Genomic DNA, 20861 nt, shown 5'->3' on the forward strand with positions numbered 1-20861 from the left:
ATCGCACGAAGGAGGAAGTACATGCCATTTGTGAAAAATCGGAGCCGCCTCTAACAGCTCATGCACCTGTCGCCACAACAATCGCACACACAAGCGGCCGAAAGACTCTGCGCGTGCTCACTTGATCCCTCTCTTGGTAGGTGTTGGCCAAATTCTAGGTGTCACACAAACATCTAACACAGCTTTCTGCACACTTAGAAAAGGCAGGGCTATTCGCGCACCTGGTACAATAGCAGAGAGCAGGCGATCACATTCGACCTGTCTGTGAAAAGTGTCTAAATGCAACACAAGTGTGGTATCCCCAAGCAACAGACATGGGTGTGTTTTTTTTTTTTTTTTTTTATTATTATTATTTTGCTGTATCTGACCTCCAAAAGAGCTAGAAACATGGACTTAGCAGCTGGTCCTCCGTTGAAAAACTATAATGCCACAGCGCATGCTTTATTTATGTTTTGTGCCTTTAAGTGAAGTTTTTTTTTTTTTTATTTGGATCAGGGCATTAAGAGCCTCCCTATATTACCACAGATGAACTGTTCCTGTTGCCATATCTTCTGAAATAAAACTACAGAACACAAAGTAATCTAAAAAAGAATATCAAATCAAATTCAGTGTATTGCCTAAAAACTAAAAGAAGGAAAAAAAATGGGAACAATACAGGAGCAGGAGTTATTCTGTGTGGCAGCAGGATGAGCGTGGGTGTCATTTTACCAGGAGTGGAATGGGACAGGAGTGAAAATTTACTCCCGTGTCACCCTCTACTGGAGAACACACAGCGTACATGTGTGTGCGGGCGCTCACACTCTCATGAGGACCAGCCAGCGTCTAAGCGCGTGAAACGGTGTGAAGCCGCCTAGCCAGTCGATTTCACTTCCACCTCGTAAATTGCAGTTTACATGACAGACAAAAAGAGTGGAAATTAAACTGAACAAATAAGGGTGACAAAGGAGTGAATTCATTCTTGTGTGATTGCTTTGCTGTGGACACTAGCGCATGTCAGCTGACAGCTGCATATGACCATGCATGCAAGGTGTTACATTACAACACAGACAAAAATACACCATAAGAAACAGTGTTTTGTCAGTTATTACAGCGCTTTTTTCTGACTTTTTAAAAAAAATATGTTTATCTCCTCGTTGATTTTAGGCATTTTACGCTCCTCTGTAAGACAGTGTTCGAAGCACAGCGGTAAACTTCCCATCTGGTAATATGAGCTTTTTTAAATTGCAGGTTCGAATCCCGCAAGTGGCATTTATTTTTTATTTAAGCAGGGTTATTTAACTGCAGGGTTCTGTATTGCGTCCTCTTTTATTTATTATTGATATTAACCCAATGATTTTCACCAATTATACTGTTGGCTTTTATTTTATTTTTCTCCACATGAACGGTGCAATGTGGTGCAACACGTTCAAGCTGCTCGCACCAGCGCCGATGTGTCGTGCAAGCCTGTGCGACTGTGCGTCCCTCACGACAGCCGGTGGATGGTTTGTGGTTCCCCATTTCATGTTTGCTTCCGGTTTCGGCGTCTTTCCTGTTATGTGTGAAGGGGCCCCAACTCTGGGCCGCCACAGGACATCTGTGGTGGATCTGCATGTTGATTTGGCACAAGGTTTATGCCAGATGCCCTTCCTGATGCAAGGCCACTTTACATGGAGAAAAGGCAAAGGTGGCCTTGAACCACCTTCTGCACTGGAAACAAGCTCACTTAACAGATTGGCCAACACCCCTTGCCCAAATGATGTTTCTTTGGTCATTGACGTAAAAGAAGGAATGAAAGAGTCGATGCCTAAAACAAAATATACCAATACAAGTTCTTCAATCCACAGTGTCCTTTCAAAACTCCTCTTCACCAGTTCCATATTTTATATTGTGGATCTTAAACACCAAATCAGAAAAGGCATTTTGAAATGAAAAATGTAATGATGACCTATACTGTTGAAAATATTAAGACATGTCTGCAAAAACAATGGGACAATAATGCCTGAAAACCTTCTTTGCTTGTATCCTCAATGCCAAAAGGTCTTAAGTGTTGTAAAGAGAACAGCAACATTATAAAGCGGCAAATGCTTTAGCCAATTTTTTGGGGAATGTGTTGCAGGCCTTAAATGCAGGACTAGATGCATATTAACAAATAAAATGAAGTTGACCACACAAAACATTACATATCTGTGGTTCATACTGTCTGCAACGAAAAAAAAAAAAAAAAAAAAAATCAAGGTAAACTTAGGAATTGGTGCCTCTCTCCCCCCATTTTCCATACCACACCATCTTTTTTCTGATTTGGACTTGCAGACATGTACAAACACTGATAGTTAACATACCTCTTTTTCCAACCAAGCAAAGAGTTCACAGAGAGCAACTGCATCCTTGATCTGTTGGTAAAAGTTTAACAGCAATATAACTTCTTAAAGTTATCATATTCTCAGAGTTTATCAGATGATCAAAATATAAGACCATTTCAAGGTTCTTACATGGGCCATCTTCATGCCTTCAATCTCAGTTGAGTTTTTGACAGCCTTAGCAAGGCAGAGAGGAGTGTAAGGGATTACAGTCCTGTGGGCCTGGAATACACAAAAGGGTCAACAACAAAAAGCAATGCTTATCAACTTATTAATTAACTGCTGACAACATAACACACACACACCTTTCCGTAATCTACTCACTTAAGAAAAATGCCATGTACTTCTTCTGTCTGGGGGCGTGGCTCTCATTTCTCACCTTGGGGATGACCTGTGTGAGTGCACAACTGGCTTTGTCACAGATCCACACTTTATCCTTGGGGCCGAGTGCAGCGCAGATGGCCTGTAGTTCAGTGTAGATCGACTCGTAGGGGAATGTCTGAATGCTCATATCCGGCTTGTTCAGACAATCTAGTTGCAGATGATCTCTCAGTGAAGGATCAGTGAGACGGTTTAGGTCTATAAACAGCCTGCAGACGGGAAAGGGACACATTTTATACCTCAAAATCTGAAAATTTTACATACATTTGATAGGTTAACAGAAATGTTCAAATGCATTCTGACAAGGTTTTTTTTTTATATTTACCTTTGTACTCCACAACAGTGTAGTTGAAATGAAACAATCAAAATGTGATTGTAGTGTCGACTTTTATCTTTAATTCAAAGGGTTTGTCAAAAATACTCCATTAAGTATTACAGCCATGTTTATACACAGTCCCTCCATTTTTAGAAGCCATGAGTGTATGTGTTGCCATTTCCTCCTTAGGGAGGTGCCCAGGAGACACCATTACCAGATGCCTGAACCACCTCAGCTGGCTCCTTTCAACATTACAGAGCAGCGGCTCTACTCCGAGCCCCTCATGGATGACTAAGCTTCTCAGCTTATCTCTAAGGGAGACACCAGCCACCCTCCTGAGGAAACCCATTTCGGCCACTTGTACCCAGAATCTCCTTCTTTCAGCCATGACCCAACACTTATGACCATAGTTGAGAGTAGGAACAAAGACTGACCGGTCGATTGAGAACTTCGCCTTTTGGCTCAACTCCCCTTTCTTCACAACAGTACGCTAGAGCAAATGTAAACACCGTCCCTGTTGCGCCAATTCTCCGGCCAATCTCACTCGTGAACAAGACCCCAAGTTACTCTTAGTTTATTGTCAATACAAATCATCACTTTTACAGCCAGTTTTCTTGAGACAAGTCAGAGGATGGATACATGAACATTTCAAGTCATTAAATATGTTTTGGACTTCATCTGCATCAATCAGTAAGAATTACAAACAGTATTAGTGTGGCTTGGTAAGACAATCAAACAGCTCCTGTTGGATTTTTGTGCTAAAATGGATTTTGTTGTTGTTGCTTTGGCTTCAATAGGGACCAGACTGTCAAAAAATGATGGGGTTGAAATTTTCTGACCCCTCTTCAGAAGTATAAATACACTTTTTCCTCACAAAATATTAAATCAGTTTTTCAAAAAACTTGTTTTGTAAGTTTCTATGTATACAGAGTTGAATGATTGTACTTTCAGAGCAAATGCTGAGGTACCCAACCATGGGGGGGGACAACTGTTTAGCACCCTCAGAACTAAAAATACACTTAAAATTGGAGTTGTTTTGTAGGTTATGTGTACTGAGTTGAACCATCACCCTTTTAGAGCAAATTTCGGACCCCATGACTTTCTTCAGTGGTGGCGGTGGCGGGAGGGTCATTCCAATTTCCCACTCCCCAGCAAAACTGGCCATACAGATGTCTCTGCAATTTTTTTTTTTTACCAATTTTACAATAGATTACCGTTGCTTTGTGAAGTTAAATGTGCCTTATAAAGTTCAGTGTTATCTATTCATCAGAGTCAATGTTCAGAGTGTCCTCCCTTATATATATATTTTTTACACGGCAGACCATTCTTTGAGCAGCTACATCATCTGGAGCAACCTGTTTTGCAGCTACAATTGTCAAGCTGAATTATCGCCCATGGGGCAGAGAGAGCAAGATATCTTACTGGAACATACTCTGTCTTCTAAATTCTACCCATTCTCTGTGTTAGATAAATTATACTGTAAAAACATGTTTATCATTTATTATCATCTATTACTTCTGCTCATTTTAAATTGTTGTTTCTGTATCTTAAAATCTGCAAACTGTTTCTCTCAGATATTCACAGCTGCAGTCTGTTTATAGTTTTATAGCAAGCTTCAGCAAAATCGCTCACTCTGTACCTAAGATTGGAATGATTCAGTTGTCACTCTGTACCTAAGATTGGAATGATCCAGTTGTTTGCAAACGTATCTGCACATGACTAATAGGACATGTTGCAACCATGGACTCATGTAGCCACTCTTATCTTTTGTTTTCTTTACACAATAAAAGAGCCTCGCCAGGATGACACAGTTAGAGAAACTGCACGAAGCTGCCAGCCTCTGCTGTTTCTCTCCTTTGCAAAGCTCACTAAAGACATCTCAACTCTCTGTCTGGTTCTTTCTTGTATGTCTAGCTGAGGTCAAACCTGACACTCTGCAATTGGAGGAAGCTTGGGACAATTAGATTGGTATGATTTGTGTAGTCTGCATGGAGGATATGAGGTACCAAGGGAGCATGAATTGGAGCTAGCATCTCACCCTTCAAATTCTTTGAACCTACAAAACGGGTCTAATTTTATTAGAATTGGTCAATAAATAGTGGCAATAGGTGTATTTCTTCGCTCTGAAGAGCTACAATGTAAGTGACCCTCCAGGAAGTGAAGAAGGGGTCAGAAAGTTTGAATAACATCATTTTGGAACAGTCCTATTGAAACCAAAATGGCAAAAATGAATAAATAAATAAAAACAATTTTTAGCACAAAAATCCTATAAATAACATACCATACCTACCTATATGGTAAATATGTCTGGAATAGGCAGTTTTTAAAAACTGAACTGTGTAAGGAGGAAACAAGTGAAGGAAGCCACAGAGACACCAATGACAACTCAAGAGAAATAGTCTTCTGTGGCTGTCACTGAAGAAGTGCTGCATAGTTTCACCAGTGTCTGTCTGTTGAACCACCAGTCATAGCTTCATTGTGAAGTGGAACATAGATTTTCATATATGAAAACTTAAAATCTACACTTGAGTTTGCCATGTCTTTTGACAAACTACCTAAAATTATACTTCTTAAGAAAATCCTTCTCTGTACCACTCCACCATTATTTATTTATACAACTTATTATCTTGAAAACAACAACAAAGTCAATTATATGTGACTGTGATGTTAAGTAACAGTGCTCTGATGAATATGCAATGGTTTTTTGGGGGGTTTTACCGTATTGAGTTCATCCCCACAATGCCATATGCAAAGAACACTGGGTTATACTCGATGTCCGCACCACGGAGGTTGAACAGCCCTGTGGAAAAGAAACAATGCAACAGTTTATTGTATTACTAAATATTAATAATTTACTGTGCATGTTATCCATAGTCATGCTGCATATGGCACCATTATCACAAATAATACAAAGCTCAGGCAAAGTGGCTGTTAGTATGAGGAGTAACAGTATTCCTTGGTGGAAAAATAATGCTGCAAGTAAACTGTTCTTCTTCTGAGCTGCAGTAATCAATATTTTTCCAAACTCACATGAACCACATGAACTGTAGTAGTAAAGTGTACAAATGGCAATCTACTCTTTGTGTGAATGGTGTCCATGGAGACTGAGCATCATCTACAGTATGTGCGAAGCCTTTATCTTGGTACCAGCTTACTGTGTCAGATAGATTAGGTCAGGGGTGGGCAACTTGTTCCAGAAAGGGCCCAGAGGGTGCAGGTTTTCTTTGCAGCAACGGACTCCACTGGGTGATTTCACTGAATCCATTTGCTCAAAGTGATAGTAATGAGTGAAATCACCTAGTGGAGTCAGTAACTGCAAAGAAAATGATGATAGATACCTGATCTTTTAGTTCTTCAAAACAGATGTTGGATTGGTTGTCATGGCAAAAGCTGCACAGCATCAGGTTTGTTGTCTGCAAACATGATTAGATGATTGCTGTAAAGTGTCATTTACAGAAACCTACCTAACCTTTGGTTGTCTGTAGGCAGCACAGGCTGTGATGGGACTATTAATAATAAATATGTTGAAACAACACTGCACTTCAATGTAGCTTGACTCAATCTTAGAAATGTAACACTGCAGTTGGGAGAAAATCATTTTATTAAGATTATATTATATTATGCACAGTCCCCAATTTCCTCAGGGAAATCTAGCTTCTATACTCTTGAATGCTTGCATGGACTGGGTGCTGGATAAAGTTGTGGAGAACAGTGGCTTTAGTATTTTTGTTGATGATTAAAGGTTTACTGACCTCACCTTGATGGACGATGCTGTGATCGTTGTCCAATCAGGGTAAACCCTGATTGCAGTACTTGAGAAGCTAAGTGACGAGTCTGGAGTGTCTGGCTTTGTGATTGTCCTGGATCAAGACTAAGGCTTTCAATGACTTCCTGGACTGCCCCATCAGACTTGCATTTGTATGCAGTGAAAGTGTCAAACTTGTAGAAAGAGTCAGTTATCTCAGCACTGATCCAAGTCCTAAGCATTTGAGATAGACCTGGGACAAGCTTATGAGGTCCTGAGTTCCCTGGAGAGGTGTTTGGTGATGCCAGAACCTTTGCAGGAGACCAAAAGTCTCTGTTGAAATCTTTTGGGTCCCAGTGCTTCCTATTTTACTGTACAGTTTGAAGACTTTGATGCTAACTAGCAATCTAAAGCAAGGCTGCATGTCTTTCCTACTTGGTCCCTTCAAAGGTTCCTTGGGTAATGTTGGAATGACTTGGTGTCAAACGAACTGTGACTTAGAGACACACAGGTGAGGTGTATCATTTGCATCATGAGGGAACAAACTGCTATGAAATTTTGACCTTCGTGATGAAGATCCAAGAAACTGGAAAAAGCCAAGTGGATGCCCATGTTTCACCTGACTGTGACAGATAGACAGATACTACCGGGAGTTAGGGTTAGACCAGTTTCTGACTGGGTGATTGCTATCCGGAACCCAAGGTAGTTCTGTAGTGTGGTGGATGCAGCAACACGTGACACAAGTGCATTCTCTCACACGTGACCTGATGTAATTTAATTATTTTTTTATTTTTGAAGTTTCGGTTAAGTTTTTCCCAGGTCCCTGGTGTGCTGGTGTTTGCCTTGACAAGTGAGGACTCAATGATAAAACTAGAATTCACAAGCCTCATCTGAAGTGCTTAATAAGGACTCCAGAGAAATGCGTGTCCTTGGGTACTACATAATCAAAATGGACTCTTATGCCTCCCTTGATCCTAGGATCCTGTGTGTCAACACAGCCTTTTGTAACAGAAGTGACATATGACATGTCACTGTTGTTCTCTGAAGTCACCCCAAACTATTTTCACACACCAATAGAGCAGCGTACAGTGTTTTGTGCATTCAATGTGAAAGGCCCTTACGGGGTGTATGCTTAAAGTATGAGGGCATAGAGCCCCTGTGCCCTGGTTTAGAAAATTAGATGATATAACCTACTTAACATATTTAACATTTATGTTAAATATGCTACTTTTTACAAGTTGTGAGACTCAACTCTTCTAACTTTTAGAAGTTATTATTACACTTACTACTCTCCAGTACAAGACTAACTGCATGTAATCTGCTGTGGAATGAAATATGTATCAACACTAACAATCAAACACTCCTTTGTGTTTGTGCCACACACACTTTACTGTAATATAATTTAATGTATAGATTAACTTGACATTTTAAAGGTAAATGTATGTGCAGTTAAGATTCTGGCAGAGGTAATTGTAATTGCAGCCATACATGCAATCTCATCCAACGCCGTGGCAACAAACCACATTATTTTCCTCTCCGTCATCTTGGATCGCAGGGCTTTAATCTTGTCTTGCCAGGACATACCTGAAGAACAAACAGCTCATCAAAAAGACAATTCCCATACATGTGGTGTACACAAAAAGTTACAACAGAATGCATCCTGTAATTTCAATGTATTTTTTTAATCATGCCTGAAAATCAAAGACAAAATGATGCTACTAAAAACAAACTAGAACTCTTTTCTTAAAAAAGAAACATTTTATAGACGGTTTAAAAAAAATTAAAGATTTAACAATATAGAGATAAACCTCTTATTTATAAATCCAGTTTGGACTCTGGGTTGCAGAAGAATTTTACACTCATTCGCAACTCATCATTTCTGTCAAAACTGTGAGGAAAAGGAAAAGACAAAGCTACTTCTTGCGCACTTATCTGAGAATGATCTTTTAGAACCCCAGCAGTCAGCATTAAGGGATCATTCCACAGAAACCATGCTCAGTAAAGTGGTGAAAATCTGTTGCTGGATACCAAAACAGATTCCGTATCAGTTTTACTGGTATTGCATCAAAGCGCAGCTTCTGACACAGTTTATTGCTGTGTTTTGTTGGGAGACAACTGAAAATGATTTTGGTTTTTCTAGATAAGTGCTTTCACAGCTGAGATCTTAAAGCAGTCATACTCTACACAATGAAACAATGTCATACTATTGTATCACAAATTAGCCAATGTAATGCAGAAGTGTACAACCTCAGAATAAGATATAACGTGTGGACCTCAAGCCACACCATATATGAATGAGAGCTGCACAGCAGGTTCCTCTAAAGTTGAGTGCACTACACTGAGAATGACAGACAGTACTGTGCATTTATGTGGATAATAGCAAACATGGAAATACATTTATTGACCACAGGCTAGATTTTGTTGGCATTTTTCTCAAATCTTTGCATAAAATGCATTGATATTGCATCAATGTGTGTTGTATGGCCAGCTTTATTTATCAGTGTCTTCATACTAACAGTGAAACATCTGAATTTTCAACTATGATCAGTTCCCACAATCACTGGGTGACTGTAATTCATCGCAGTAGAAAAGTTAAAAATCTTCCTGTAATTTTTTTTGATCTGTCATTGTCGCTAGAGTTTGATACAAGAGGTGATTAGGATAACCCATTTCCATTTGCATAAAACTACAATGACTGGACCCATCACACCTGTTTTGGCCTCCCTTCACCAGCTCGCTGTCAATTTAAGATCAGTTTTCAAAGTTTATCTGCTGACTTCCAAGGTTCTGGATGATTGTGAACCCTCCTATTTTGCTAAACCAGATTAGCCTTCTGAGCCTTTGTGTAACTTTTGGTTTCAGGTTCATGATGCAAGTTTGTTTTGTGTCCCCAAGAAGTTGTTGGGATGCAGAGCCTTTGCTTATCATGCTGCTATGTTCGTGTTCAGCAAGACAATGCCAAGCCACATTCTGCACGTGTTACAACAGTGTGGCTTCATAGTAAAAGAGTGCAGGTACTAGACTGGCCTGCCCACAGTCCAGACCTGTCGCCCATTGAAAATGTGTGGTGCATTATGAAGCACATAATACGACAATGGAGACCCTGGACTGTTGAACAACTGAAATTGTACATCAAGCAAGAATGGGAAAGAATTCCACCTACAACGCTTCAACAATTAGTGTCCTCAGTTCTTAAACACTTATTGAGTGTTGTTAGAAGGAAAGGTGATGTAACACAGTGGTAAACATACCACTGTCCCAGCTTTATTGAAACATGTTGCATGCATCCATTTCAAAATGAGCAAATATTTGCACAAAAACAAAGTTTATCAGTTTGAACATTAAATATCTTGTCTTTGTGGAGTATTCAATTTAATATAGGTTGAAGAGGATTTGCATATCATTGTATTCTGTTTTTATTTACATTTTACACAATGTCCCAACTTCATTGGAATTGGGGTTGTACACAGATACATATACATCTGTATCATAATAGTGAAGTGGCCTCTGCTGCATGCCTATGTATGGCTTTGATCGTGCAGAAACCAGGGAGAGCTGACATTTGCCATTTGGTATGCTTATGTATTTTGGGTTAAGGATGAATTCTGCAAAAACAGAAAGTTAATAAGACACTATTTTTGGAGAAATTGCAATTTTAGCTAACAAGTAAACAATGGACGTTGTGCTGTAATACAGGGTTTGGGGGTTTGAAATGTTATTGTGGTTCATGTTATTTTAACAGTGTTATTGATTAGTGTTTTGTAGTTTAATTTGTTCTGTCAATTTAGTTAAGTCATGTTGCTGTTACCACAAGTGAGAACTATATTGCATTTGATGTCTTCTGCCACATCTCTGTTTCTGCATGTCTAAAATTAAAACCATCTGTGCCTCTATCTTTGATCACGGAGAAACTGGGGACAGCTGACATTTGAGGTTTTGGGATACTTATGTCTTTTGAGTGAAGGACGAATGCCGCCAAAATAGAACGTTGATAGGACTAATATTTTTGGAGAAGCTATGGCTAACGTTGCTAACTAGATTCTGGACTGACACGCCATTCCAGCATGGGATGGAAGTCATCTTTACTCTAACATCTTTAACAATATGTTAGTTTAAATGAGTCAACACCCCCGAGTCACACTAACTGTCAGAATGCTCGTAGCACGGGCCGGGGCGGAGGATTAGCAGCAATCTTCCATTCCAGCTTATTAATGAATCAAAAACCCAGACAGAGCTTTAATTCATTTGAAAGCTTGACTGTTAGTCTTGTCCATCCAAATTGGAAGTCCCAAAAAACAGTTTTATTTGTTATCTATCGTCCACCTGGTCGTTACTGTGAGTTTCTCTGTGAATTTTCAGACCTTTTGTCTGACTTAGTGCTTAGCTCAGATAAGATAATTATAGTGGGCGATTTTAACATCCACACAGATGCTGAGAATGACAGCCTCAACACTGCATTTAATCTATTATTAGACTCTATTGGCTTTGCTCAAAATGTAAATGAGTACACCCACCACTTTAATCATATCTTAGATCTTGTTCTGACTTATGGTATGGAAATAGAAGACTTAACAGTATTCCCTGAAAACCCCCTTCTGTCTGATCATTTCTTAATAACATTTACATTTACTCTGATGGACTACCCAGCAGTGGGGAATAAGTTTCATTACACTAGAAGTCTTTCAGAAAGCGCTGTAACTAGGTTTAAGGATATGATTCCTTCTTTATGTTCTCTAATGCCATATACCAACACAGTGCAGAGTAGCTACCTAAACTCTGTAAGTGAAATAGAGTATCTCGTCAATAGTTTTACATCCTCATTGAAGACAACTTTGGATGCTGTAGCTCCTCTGAAAAAGAGAGCTTTAAATCAGAAGTGCCTGACTCCGTGGTATAACTCACAAACTCGTAGCTTAAAGCAGATAACCCGTAAGTTGGAGAGGAAATGGCGTCTCACTAATTTAGAAGATCTTCACTTAACCTGGAAAAAGAGTCTGTTGCTCTATAAAAAAGCCCTCCGTAAAGCTAGGACATCTTTCTACTCATCACTAATTGAAGAAAATAAGAACAACCCCAGGTTTCTTTTCAGCACTGTAGCCAGGCTGACAAAGAGTCAGAGCTCTATTGAGCTGAGTATTCCATTAACTTTAACTAGTAATGACTTCATGACTTTCTTTGTTAACAAAATTTTAACTATTAGAGAAAAAATTACTCATAACCATCCCAAAGACGTATCGTTATCTTTGGCTGCTTTCAGTGATGCCGGTATTTGGTTAGACTCTTTCTCTCCGATTGTTCTGTCTGAGTTATTTTCATTAGTTACTTCATCCAAACCATCAACATGTTTATTAGACCCCACTCCTACCAGGCTGCTCAAGGAAGCCCTACCATTATTTAATGCTTCGATCTTAAATATGATCAATCTATCTTTGTTAGTTGACTATGTACCACAGGCTTTTAAGGTGGCAGTAATTAAACCATTACTTAAAAACCATCACTTGACCCAGCTATCTTAGCTAATTATAGGCCAATCTCCAACCTTCCTTTTCTCTCAAAAATTCTTGAAAGGGTAGTTGTAAAACAGCTAACTGATCATCTGCAGAGGAATGGTCTATTTGAAGAGTTTCAGTCAGGGTTTAGAATTCATCATAGTACAGAAACAGCATTAGTGAAGGTTACAAATGATCTTCTTATGGCCTCGGACAGTGGACTCATCTCTGTGCTTGTTCTGTTAGACCTCAGTGCTGCTTTTGATACTGTTGACCATAAAATTTTATTACAGAGATTAGAGCATGCCATAGGTATTAAAGGCACTGCGCTGCGGTGGTTTGAATCATATTTGTCTAATAGATTACAATTTGTTCATGTAAATGGGGAATCTTCTTCACAGACTAAAGTTAATTATGGAGTTCCACAAGGTTCTGTGCTAGGACCAATTTTATTCACTTTATACATGCTTCCCTTAGGCAGTATTATTAGACGGTATTGCTTAAATTTTCATTGTTACGCAGATGATACCCAGCTTTATCTATCCATGAAGCCAGAGGACACACACCAATTAGCTAAACTGCAGGATTGTCTTACAGACATAAAGACATGGACGACCTCTAATTTCCTGCTTTAAAATTCAGATAAAACTGAAGTTATTGTACTTGGCCCCACAAATCTTAGAAACATGGTGTCTAACCAGATCCTTACTCTGGATGGCATTACCCTGACCTCTAGTAATACTGTGAGAAATCTTGGAGTCATTTTTGATCAGGATATGTCATTCAAAGCGCATATTAAACAAATATGTAGGACTGCTTTTTTGCATTTACGCAATATCTCTAAAATTAGAAAGGTCTTGTCTCAGAGTGATGCTGAAAAACGAATTCATGCATTTATTTCCTCTAGGCTGGACTATTGTAATTCATTATTATCAGGTTGTCCTAAAAGTTCCTTAAAAAGCCTTCAGTTAATTCAAAATGCTGCAGCTAGAGTACTAACGGGGACTAGAAGGAGAGAGCATATCTCACCCATATTGGCCTCTCTTCATTGGCTTCCTGTTAATTCTAGAATAGAATTTAAAATTCTTCTTCTTACTTATAAGGTTTTGAATAATCAGGTCCCATCTTATCTTTGGGACCTCGTAGTACCATATCACCCCAATAGAGCACTTCGCTCTCAGACTGCAGGCTTACTTGTAGTTCCTAGGGTTTGTAAGAGTAGAATGGGAGGCAGAGCCTTCAGCTTTCAGGCTCCTCTCCTGTGGAACCAGCTCCCAATTCAGATCAGGGAGACAGACACCCTCTCTACTTTTAAGATTAGGCTTAAAACTTTCCTTTTTGCTAAAGCTTATAGTTAGGGCTGGATCAGGTGACCCTGAACCATCCCTTAGTTATGCTGCTATAGACGTAGACTGCTGGGGGGTTCCCATGATGCACTGTTTCTTTCTCTTTTTGCTCTGTATGCACCACTCTGCATTTAATCATTAGTGATCGATCTCTGCTCCCCTCCACAGCATGTCTTTTTCCTGGTTCTCTCCCTCAGCCCCAACCAGTCCCAGCAGAAGACTGCCCCTCCCTGAGCCTGGTTCTGCTGGAGGTTTCTTCCTGTTAAAAGGGAGTTTTTCCTTCCCACTGTAGCCAAGTGCTTGCTCACAGGGGGTCGTTTTGACCGTTGGGGTTTTACATAATTATTGTATGGCCTTGCCTTACAATATAAAGCGCCTTGGGGCAACTGTTTGTTGTGATTTGGCGCTATATAAAAAAAAAATTGATTGAAAAATTGATTGATTTACATTAAAAGTGTGAATTCATGCCTACGTGCATGATTTTATTTAATAAGTTCAATGTTGCCACAACATAATTATTAATAAATATGTAAAAATACTCAGATGACACAAGAAAGTGAAAACACTTATTTCCACTGTGGTCCATTTAAAAATTAAATGCCATATATCATATATCATAATAGGGCGAGTATGTCAAAACATATGGGGCATGCACAATATTTTCGACATATGCCAGCGTATATCTCAGACATCCTGCATATGTGATCCGTAAATTGTTAAATTATGCGATTGCTGACACGTTTCCTGTAAGTTACTCACAAGTCAAAATACATCCATTGATGCTGTCCATTGAATGGCTCAGCAATCCCCATGCAAACAGTTCAGACAGTTCAAATATTAAAACCATTCACACAAGGAGTAAATATAAAGTCTTATATCCGTCGTTTCAGTTGGATTCATCATCACAGCCTGACGAAAACTTATCCACATAAAGCATTCTGATTTTGGAAAATGACATCTGAAAATACTTTAGTTCCTTGTCGTGGCTGAAGAAATATAGCATTTTTTTAAAAAGTCCCTCTGTGTTTTGTGTATTTCTCAGCCTGAACCAGAGAATTCTGGCACTCTGTCCCACAACAAAACAATTATCATTGAAAATAAGTTGAAAGGGTCACAGTACCATTCATTCACATCATCGTTTACCACAGGTATCAGTCAATTCTTCAGCCTTCTGCACGCAATGAAAATAAATCCCATGATCCACCAAGACAAAAACAAAATTAAATTTAAAACATTTTGACTAATCTGGAGGAGAGAGGCCATGCGACAGCATAGGGGTATGTGTATGTGGTTAAATTATTTTTAAAAAATGTTGAAAACATAAAAGGTTCATTTCATAGTTCAGCGCAGTAGGAATCAAAATGGCTTCATGTTCCGAGTTGATACCACTCTGTCTATTAAGGCACTCTCATTCAGGCTAGTCTCACATTATAGCGCAAAACCCTGAAGTTATTTATAAATAATAAATGAATCCAAAAATAAACACAAACAAATTAACTCCAAATTTTACTTTAAATCATGATGCTGTTTTTCATGCCAAAATGAACTCTCGTATTCTACCATTTTATGTAACTCCAAAATAAATAAAACTGTAATTATCCATTATAAAATAATTTTTTGTCAAATCGCATTAAGAATGTTGCACTGACCGGTGTACTCTAATCCCAAAACACGGAGCTTTGTACTTGGCCTTTGCGGTCGGTCGGTCCACACAGCATCAATCAGGTTTTCCTGCAAATCAACTAGGGAATGGCCTGCATTGTTCAGCGCCTTGGACATGTTCTTCCACTGGTCTGATACACACATACACACACACAAAAAAAAAACAATTTAGGAGGGGTATACGCTGGAAAACAAACATTACAAGACTTTAAATATAATCCTTTCCTAGGACAAATTTGGATCTCCACAAGTCTGATTCCTTCTTAAGAGTCATTTTCACAAGATTTATGGTACCATGAGGAACTGTACAAACAATCAAAAACAGAAATCATGGAACCACAGAGATTTTATATCACAAAGACATTAATTTTTTTTTTTTTTTTTTGGAAAAGGTCCACAAGAAAGTCTGGAACACATCTAAAGAAGTGATATAGGACCTGGAGGCATCTGACAGAAACATGACAGACAACCTTTCAGAAAACATCACCATAACTTGAACGGCTGTTGACCACATATTACTCTGAAACTGAAGTTTTAAAAAGCTCAACAAAAGTTTACAGTTCATCACTAAGACAAAAGCCTACTACTCTCAGGTCCTTCAGCTAATTTCTATCAGACTTGACATCTAGATGAAGGGCAACCACAGAACTGCCCTTGAAGGGTTAGTTTTTGGGAAGGTCAAGATTATTGGGGTCAAGGTATTTGATTTTGAATGTCTGGATTTAAGATAGTCCTGGATCATGGCTAAGAGTCGGGCCTTTAACAACTACCTGGACTCAGCCAAAAGAAGTGTATCTGTATATGGTGAAACCAATGAACTTGCAGAGACATTCATTTATCTCAGCAGTGACATCCTGGGCCTTTGTGATGAAAAGGTGACTGAGAAGAGCTTGAGGTTGCTGGACAGAGGTATCTGACGATACAGATATCTTTGCAGGAGAACAAAGGTCCAAGTCTTTAGGGTCCTGGTGCTACCAGCCTTGTTTTATGGTTGTGAGACGTGGATGCTAACCAGTGACCCAAGGTGATGACTGAATGCATTTGGTACTAGGTCTGTTCACAGCAGACCTAGTAGAGGGGAGGTGATAGTCTAGTGGTTAAGGTGTTGGGCTTGAGTCCAGAAGATCATGGGTTCAAATCCCCGCCTGACTGGAAAATCTGTAAGGTAATCCCCTATTGCTCCCAGTGTGTAGTGAGCGCCTTGTATGGCAGCACCCTGACATCGGGGTGAATGTGAGGCATTACTGTAAAGCGCTTTGAGCGTCTGATACAGATGGAAAAGCGCTATATTTAATGCTGGAATGCCTGCATCTAATAAGTGGTTACTTAAAGAATATCACAAAAGAGGATTATCACTTGTGTTGCAAAGCCAGTGTCGGGCAAGTAGAGTCTCCTCACTTGCTTCAACAGCTCCCAGCTCTCTCACCTGCCGCAACTGTGGCAGGATCTGCAGACACCACATAGGACTGTACTCGCACCAAAGAAGTTGTCATCCTACTCAACAATGACTGACAGCCCATGATGATGATGATGATGGTGGGAGGGAACATCAGCTTTGACAGTTTGGCCATGGGGCACATTTCTCTGTACTTGAGCCAACTAGCAGGTGTCTGGGTAGTGAAGACCTCAGCAGTTAGAGAAAGCCAAAGGGACACCAAAGTTTCATCTGGTTGCAGCACATAAATGGTTATTTTAAAGATGTGGGAATGAACTGGCTGTTTGCCTGGGTGGTTGCCAACCAGGACCCAAGGTCCCAGCACATGCTCCAAGACTGACTGACTAAAACTATCACTGCTTGTCACCCTAATCCAAATAAAACAACTTTAATCATAATGTAGTTAAAAAAAGAACTACACCATTATTTTTCACAGAAAGTGCACTTCCACATGTCTCCATCCTGACATAACAGGGTGCATTTCCCATACGCTCTCATAATTGTGACCTAAACACAGTTGAGCACTGTGTTGCTGTGTAATTCTGATCCATAATGGAGCTCTTACTATAAGAAGACAGGCAAAAAGACCCACCAGCTGCAATGATCCAAGGATCTACTCCCACTTTGGAATTTTCTGGCAGGACGCTAATCAGCCAATCCTCCTGTGAGGGCGTCTCCTTCAGTCCTATATATTATTAAAACACACAAGCACAAACACTTAAACCCTTGAAAAAATGTCAGCTACCTATTTTATAACCACTACCCAATCTAGACCCCGTGGATCCCCACAGGCAATACAGTAGTTACACTTAATTTTATGACTGGCAAAGTATTTATTTTGGTGGGATTCTATGGAAAATAATGTGAGTTTGATCTATGAGAGGTTGTAGATGACATGAAGTAGTACTTGTTTGTGTGAATGTGCAAGGTTTGAAGTTCATTCTGCAACTGAAACTTACAGTAGTGTTCAGAATAATAGTAGTGCTATGTGACTAAAAAGATTAATCCAGGTTTTGAGTATATTTCTTATTGTTACATGGGAAACAAGGTACCAGCAGATTCAGTAGATTCTCACAAATCCAACAAGACCAAGCATTCATGATATGCACACTCTTAAGGCTATGAAATTGGGCTATTAGTAAAAAAAAGTAGAAAAGGGGGTGTTCACAATAATAGTAGTGTGGCATTCAGTCAGTGAGTTTGTCAATATTGTGGAACAAAGAGGTGTGAATCAGGTGTCCCCTATTTAAGGATGAAGCCAGCACCTGTTGAACATGCTTTTCTCTTTGAAAGCCTGAGGAAAATGGGATGTTCAAGACATTGTTCAGCATAGTTTGATTCAAAAGTTGATTGGAGAGGGGAAAACTTATACGCAGGTGCAAAAAATTATAGGCTGTTCATCTACAATGATCTCCAGTGCTTTAAAATGGACAAAAAACCAGAGACATGTGGAAGAAAATGGAAAACAACCATCAAAATGGATAGAAGAATAACCAGAATGGCAAAGGCTCACCCATTGATCAGCTCCAGGATGATCAAAGACAGTCTGGAGTTACCTGTAAGTGCTGTGACAGTTAGAAGACGCCTGTGTGAAGCTAATTTATTTGCAAGAATCCCCCACAAAGTCCCTCTGTTAAATAAAAGACGTGCAGAAGAGGCTACAATTTGCCAAAGAACACATCAACTGGCCTAAAGAGAAATGGAGGAATATTTTGTGGACTGATGAGAGTAAAACTGTTCTTTTTGGGTTCAAGGGCCACAGACAGTTTGTGAGACGACCCCCAAACTCTGAATTCAAGCCACAGTTCACAGTGAAGACAGTGAAGCATGGTGGTGCAAGCATCATGATATGGGCATGTTTCTCCTACTATGGGCCTATACATCGCATACCAGGTATCATGGATCAGTTTAGATATGTCAAAATACTTGAAGAGGTCATGTTGCCTTATGCTGAAGAGGACATGCCCTTGAAATGGGTGTTTCAACAAGACAATGACCCCAAGCACACTAGTAAACGAGCAAAATCTTGGTTCCAAACCAACAAAATTAATGCCTCGCAGATGTGAAGAAATCATGAAAAACTGTGGTTATACAACTAAATACTAGTTTAGTGATTCACAGGATTGCTACAAAAGCAGTTTGAACATAATAGTTTTGAGTTTGTAGCGTCAACAGCAGATGCTACTATTATTATGAACACCCCTTTTCTACTTTTTTTTTTTTACTAATATCCCAATTTCATAGCCTTAAGAGTGTGCATATCATGAATGCTTGGTCTTGCTGGATTTGTGAGAATCTACTGGTACCTTGTTTCCCATGTAACAATAAGAAATATACTCAAAACCTGGATTAATCTTTTTAGTCACATAGCACTACTATTATTCTGAACACTACTGTACAACTCTTAATTTAAAACTACGCGTGTACACTTCCATGAAATGCTGATATGTATGTACAGATGGGGACTGGCCAGCCACGTCTAAGCGCCTCTCAGCTGATTGCCGCGCAGAGACTCACTGACAGCTGCAAATGACGGCTCAGTGCACACGATGTGTCACATTAAAAACAGAGACCACAACCAGGGCAGATACATAAATAAGTACCACAATAACTACATACACAATTACATAAAAAAAAAAAAAACTAAAAATAAACAGCGCAATTACAACAGGGTCCTCGTAGGACTTTTTGCTACTCGGGCCCTAAAAATTATCAGTCTGTGCACTGAACGGACAGGGGGCATGGCCGCCAACGGCAGCAGCTGTTGAGAGCTCTGGTTCTGGACGTTACAGCTGGGGAACATGTACCCTGTGCGGGGGGGCGGGGGTTATCACTTATAAATGGTAAAAAAGAAAAATCAAAAGGGACTATGGACTACACATTTACAGGACTGCGGACTACACATTTACAGGACTGCATATAGCACATACTCACTCACTCACTCATCTTCAACAGTCTTCCATGCCCTAATATCTATCTGTGGTGCAAATTTGGTGAGAATCCATGAAGTAGTTTTGAAGTAATTCTTCAAAGCCTATATAAAGGGAAATCTTGATCCAGAATCTGGATCACTTCCAAAATTTAATGGAGTCTTCTATGGCCTAATACATATCCATGGGGAAAATTGTCAAAATCCATGCAGTAGTTTTGACGTAATCCTGCTAACAGTAATCCTTCAAAGCCTAAAGTAAATCTTGATACAGAATCTGGATCACCACCGAAATTTAATGTATTCTTCCATGGCCTAATATCTATCTGTGGTGAAAACTTTGTCAAAATCAGTGCAGCAGTTTTGATGTAATCCTGCTAACAGACAGACAGGCAGATAGATAAATAAATAAATGCTGATTATTTTATTACGTCCTTGGGGGATGTAATAAAGTTCTACATTACCCATCTTCATAAGAGTCCAGTTGTTATCCATCTGATTGCTTGCTTGCAGGAAATATCTCCCATCGGTCCACATTGCAGCATGCTGATCTGTAATAATAGCAGTACCTACACAAACAGAATAACATTGGTGCAATGAATGGAAAGTGTTCGATATGTGTGGATGAGACATTTCATGCCATAACTAATGTTTAAAAGGTTAAAAACCCATTAATATTGGATGGATGCAGCATTGGCTCAAGTGTTCACAAAGCTGCATACAGTAGCTGTAATCTGTGAGCAGCAGAGAGCTGCTGTTAGGCACTTTAGTACTGTGCAAAATGTAAACTTTTTTATATACATTAAACATTTATGAATTTACGGTGCAACGTGTGGTTTTTCTCTTTTGTGTTTTTTTATCCCCTTCCCCCTCTAGCTGCCACCTTATCGTGGTGGGGGAGTTTGCGTACCCGGATGATCCTAGGAGCTATGTTGTCGGGGGCTTTGTGCCCCTTGTAGGGTCTCCCAAAGCAAACAGGTCCTAGGTGACAGGTCAGACTAAGGGCAGTTCAGAACCTCCATGACCAGTAAAAGATCAAGGACCGAGACGTCGCCCAGTATAGTGGAGCCGGGGCCCCACGCTGGAGCCAGGCCTGGAGCCAGGCCCTGGAGCCAGGCCCTCCTGTGGGTTCACCACCTGCAAAGGGGGCCATGGGGGTTGGGTGCAGAGAGGACTGGGTGGCGGTCGAGGGCGGGTGGCCCGGCGGCCCGGTCCATGCTCA

General features: G+C 39.8%; 1 protein-coding gene across 2 annotated transcripts in view; it reads right to left on the reverse strand.

The window, feature by feature from the left end:
* xpnpep1 (X-prolyl aminopeptidase (aminopeptidase P) 1, soluble) overlaps nt 1-20861 on the reverse strand; it is a 69684-nt gene that overhangs the window by 27319 nt on the left and 21504 nt on the right. For both annotated transcript variants that reach the window (XM_034188296.1, XM_034188294.1), the window contains exons 4-11: nt 20104-20208; nt 17303-17395; nt 15263-15406; nt 8267-8362; nt 5752-5833; nt 2716-2926; nt 2469-2558; nt 2319-2369 (exon numbers count right to left, since the gene is read on the reverse strand). In XM_034188296.1, the coding sequence (XP_034044187.1) occupies nt 2319-2369; nt 2469-2558; nt 2716-2926; nt 5752-5833; nt 8267-8362; nt 15263-15406; nt 17303-17395; nt 20104-20208 (872 nt within the window). The remainder of the gene's footprint in view (nt 1-2318; nt 2370-2468; nt 2559-2715; nt 2927-5751; nt 5834-8266; nt 8363-15262; nt 15407-17302; nt 17396-20103; nt 20209-20861) is intronic.

The sequence above is a fragment of the Thalassophryne amazonica genome, chromosome 15 (assembly GCF_902500255.1).
Source record: "Thalassophryne amazonica chromosome 15, fThaAma1.1, whole genome shotgun sequence".
NCBI classification, from domain to species: Eukaryota; Metazoa; Chordata; class Actinopteri; order Batrachoidiformes; family Batrachoididae; genus Thalassophryne; species Thalassophryne amazonica.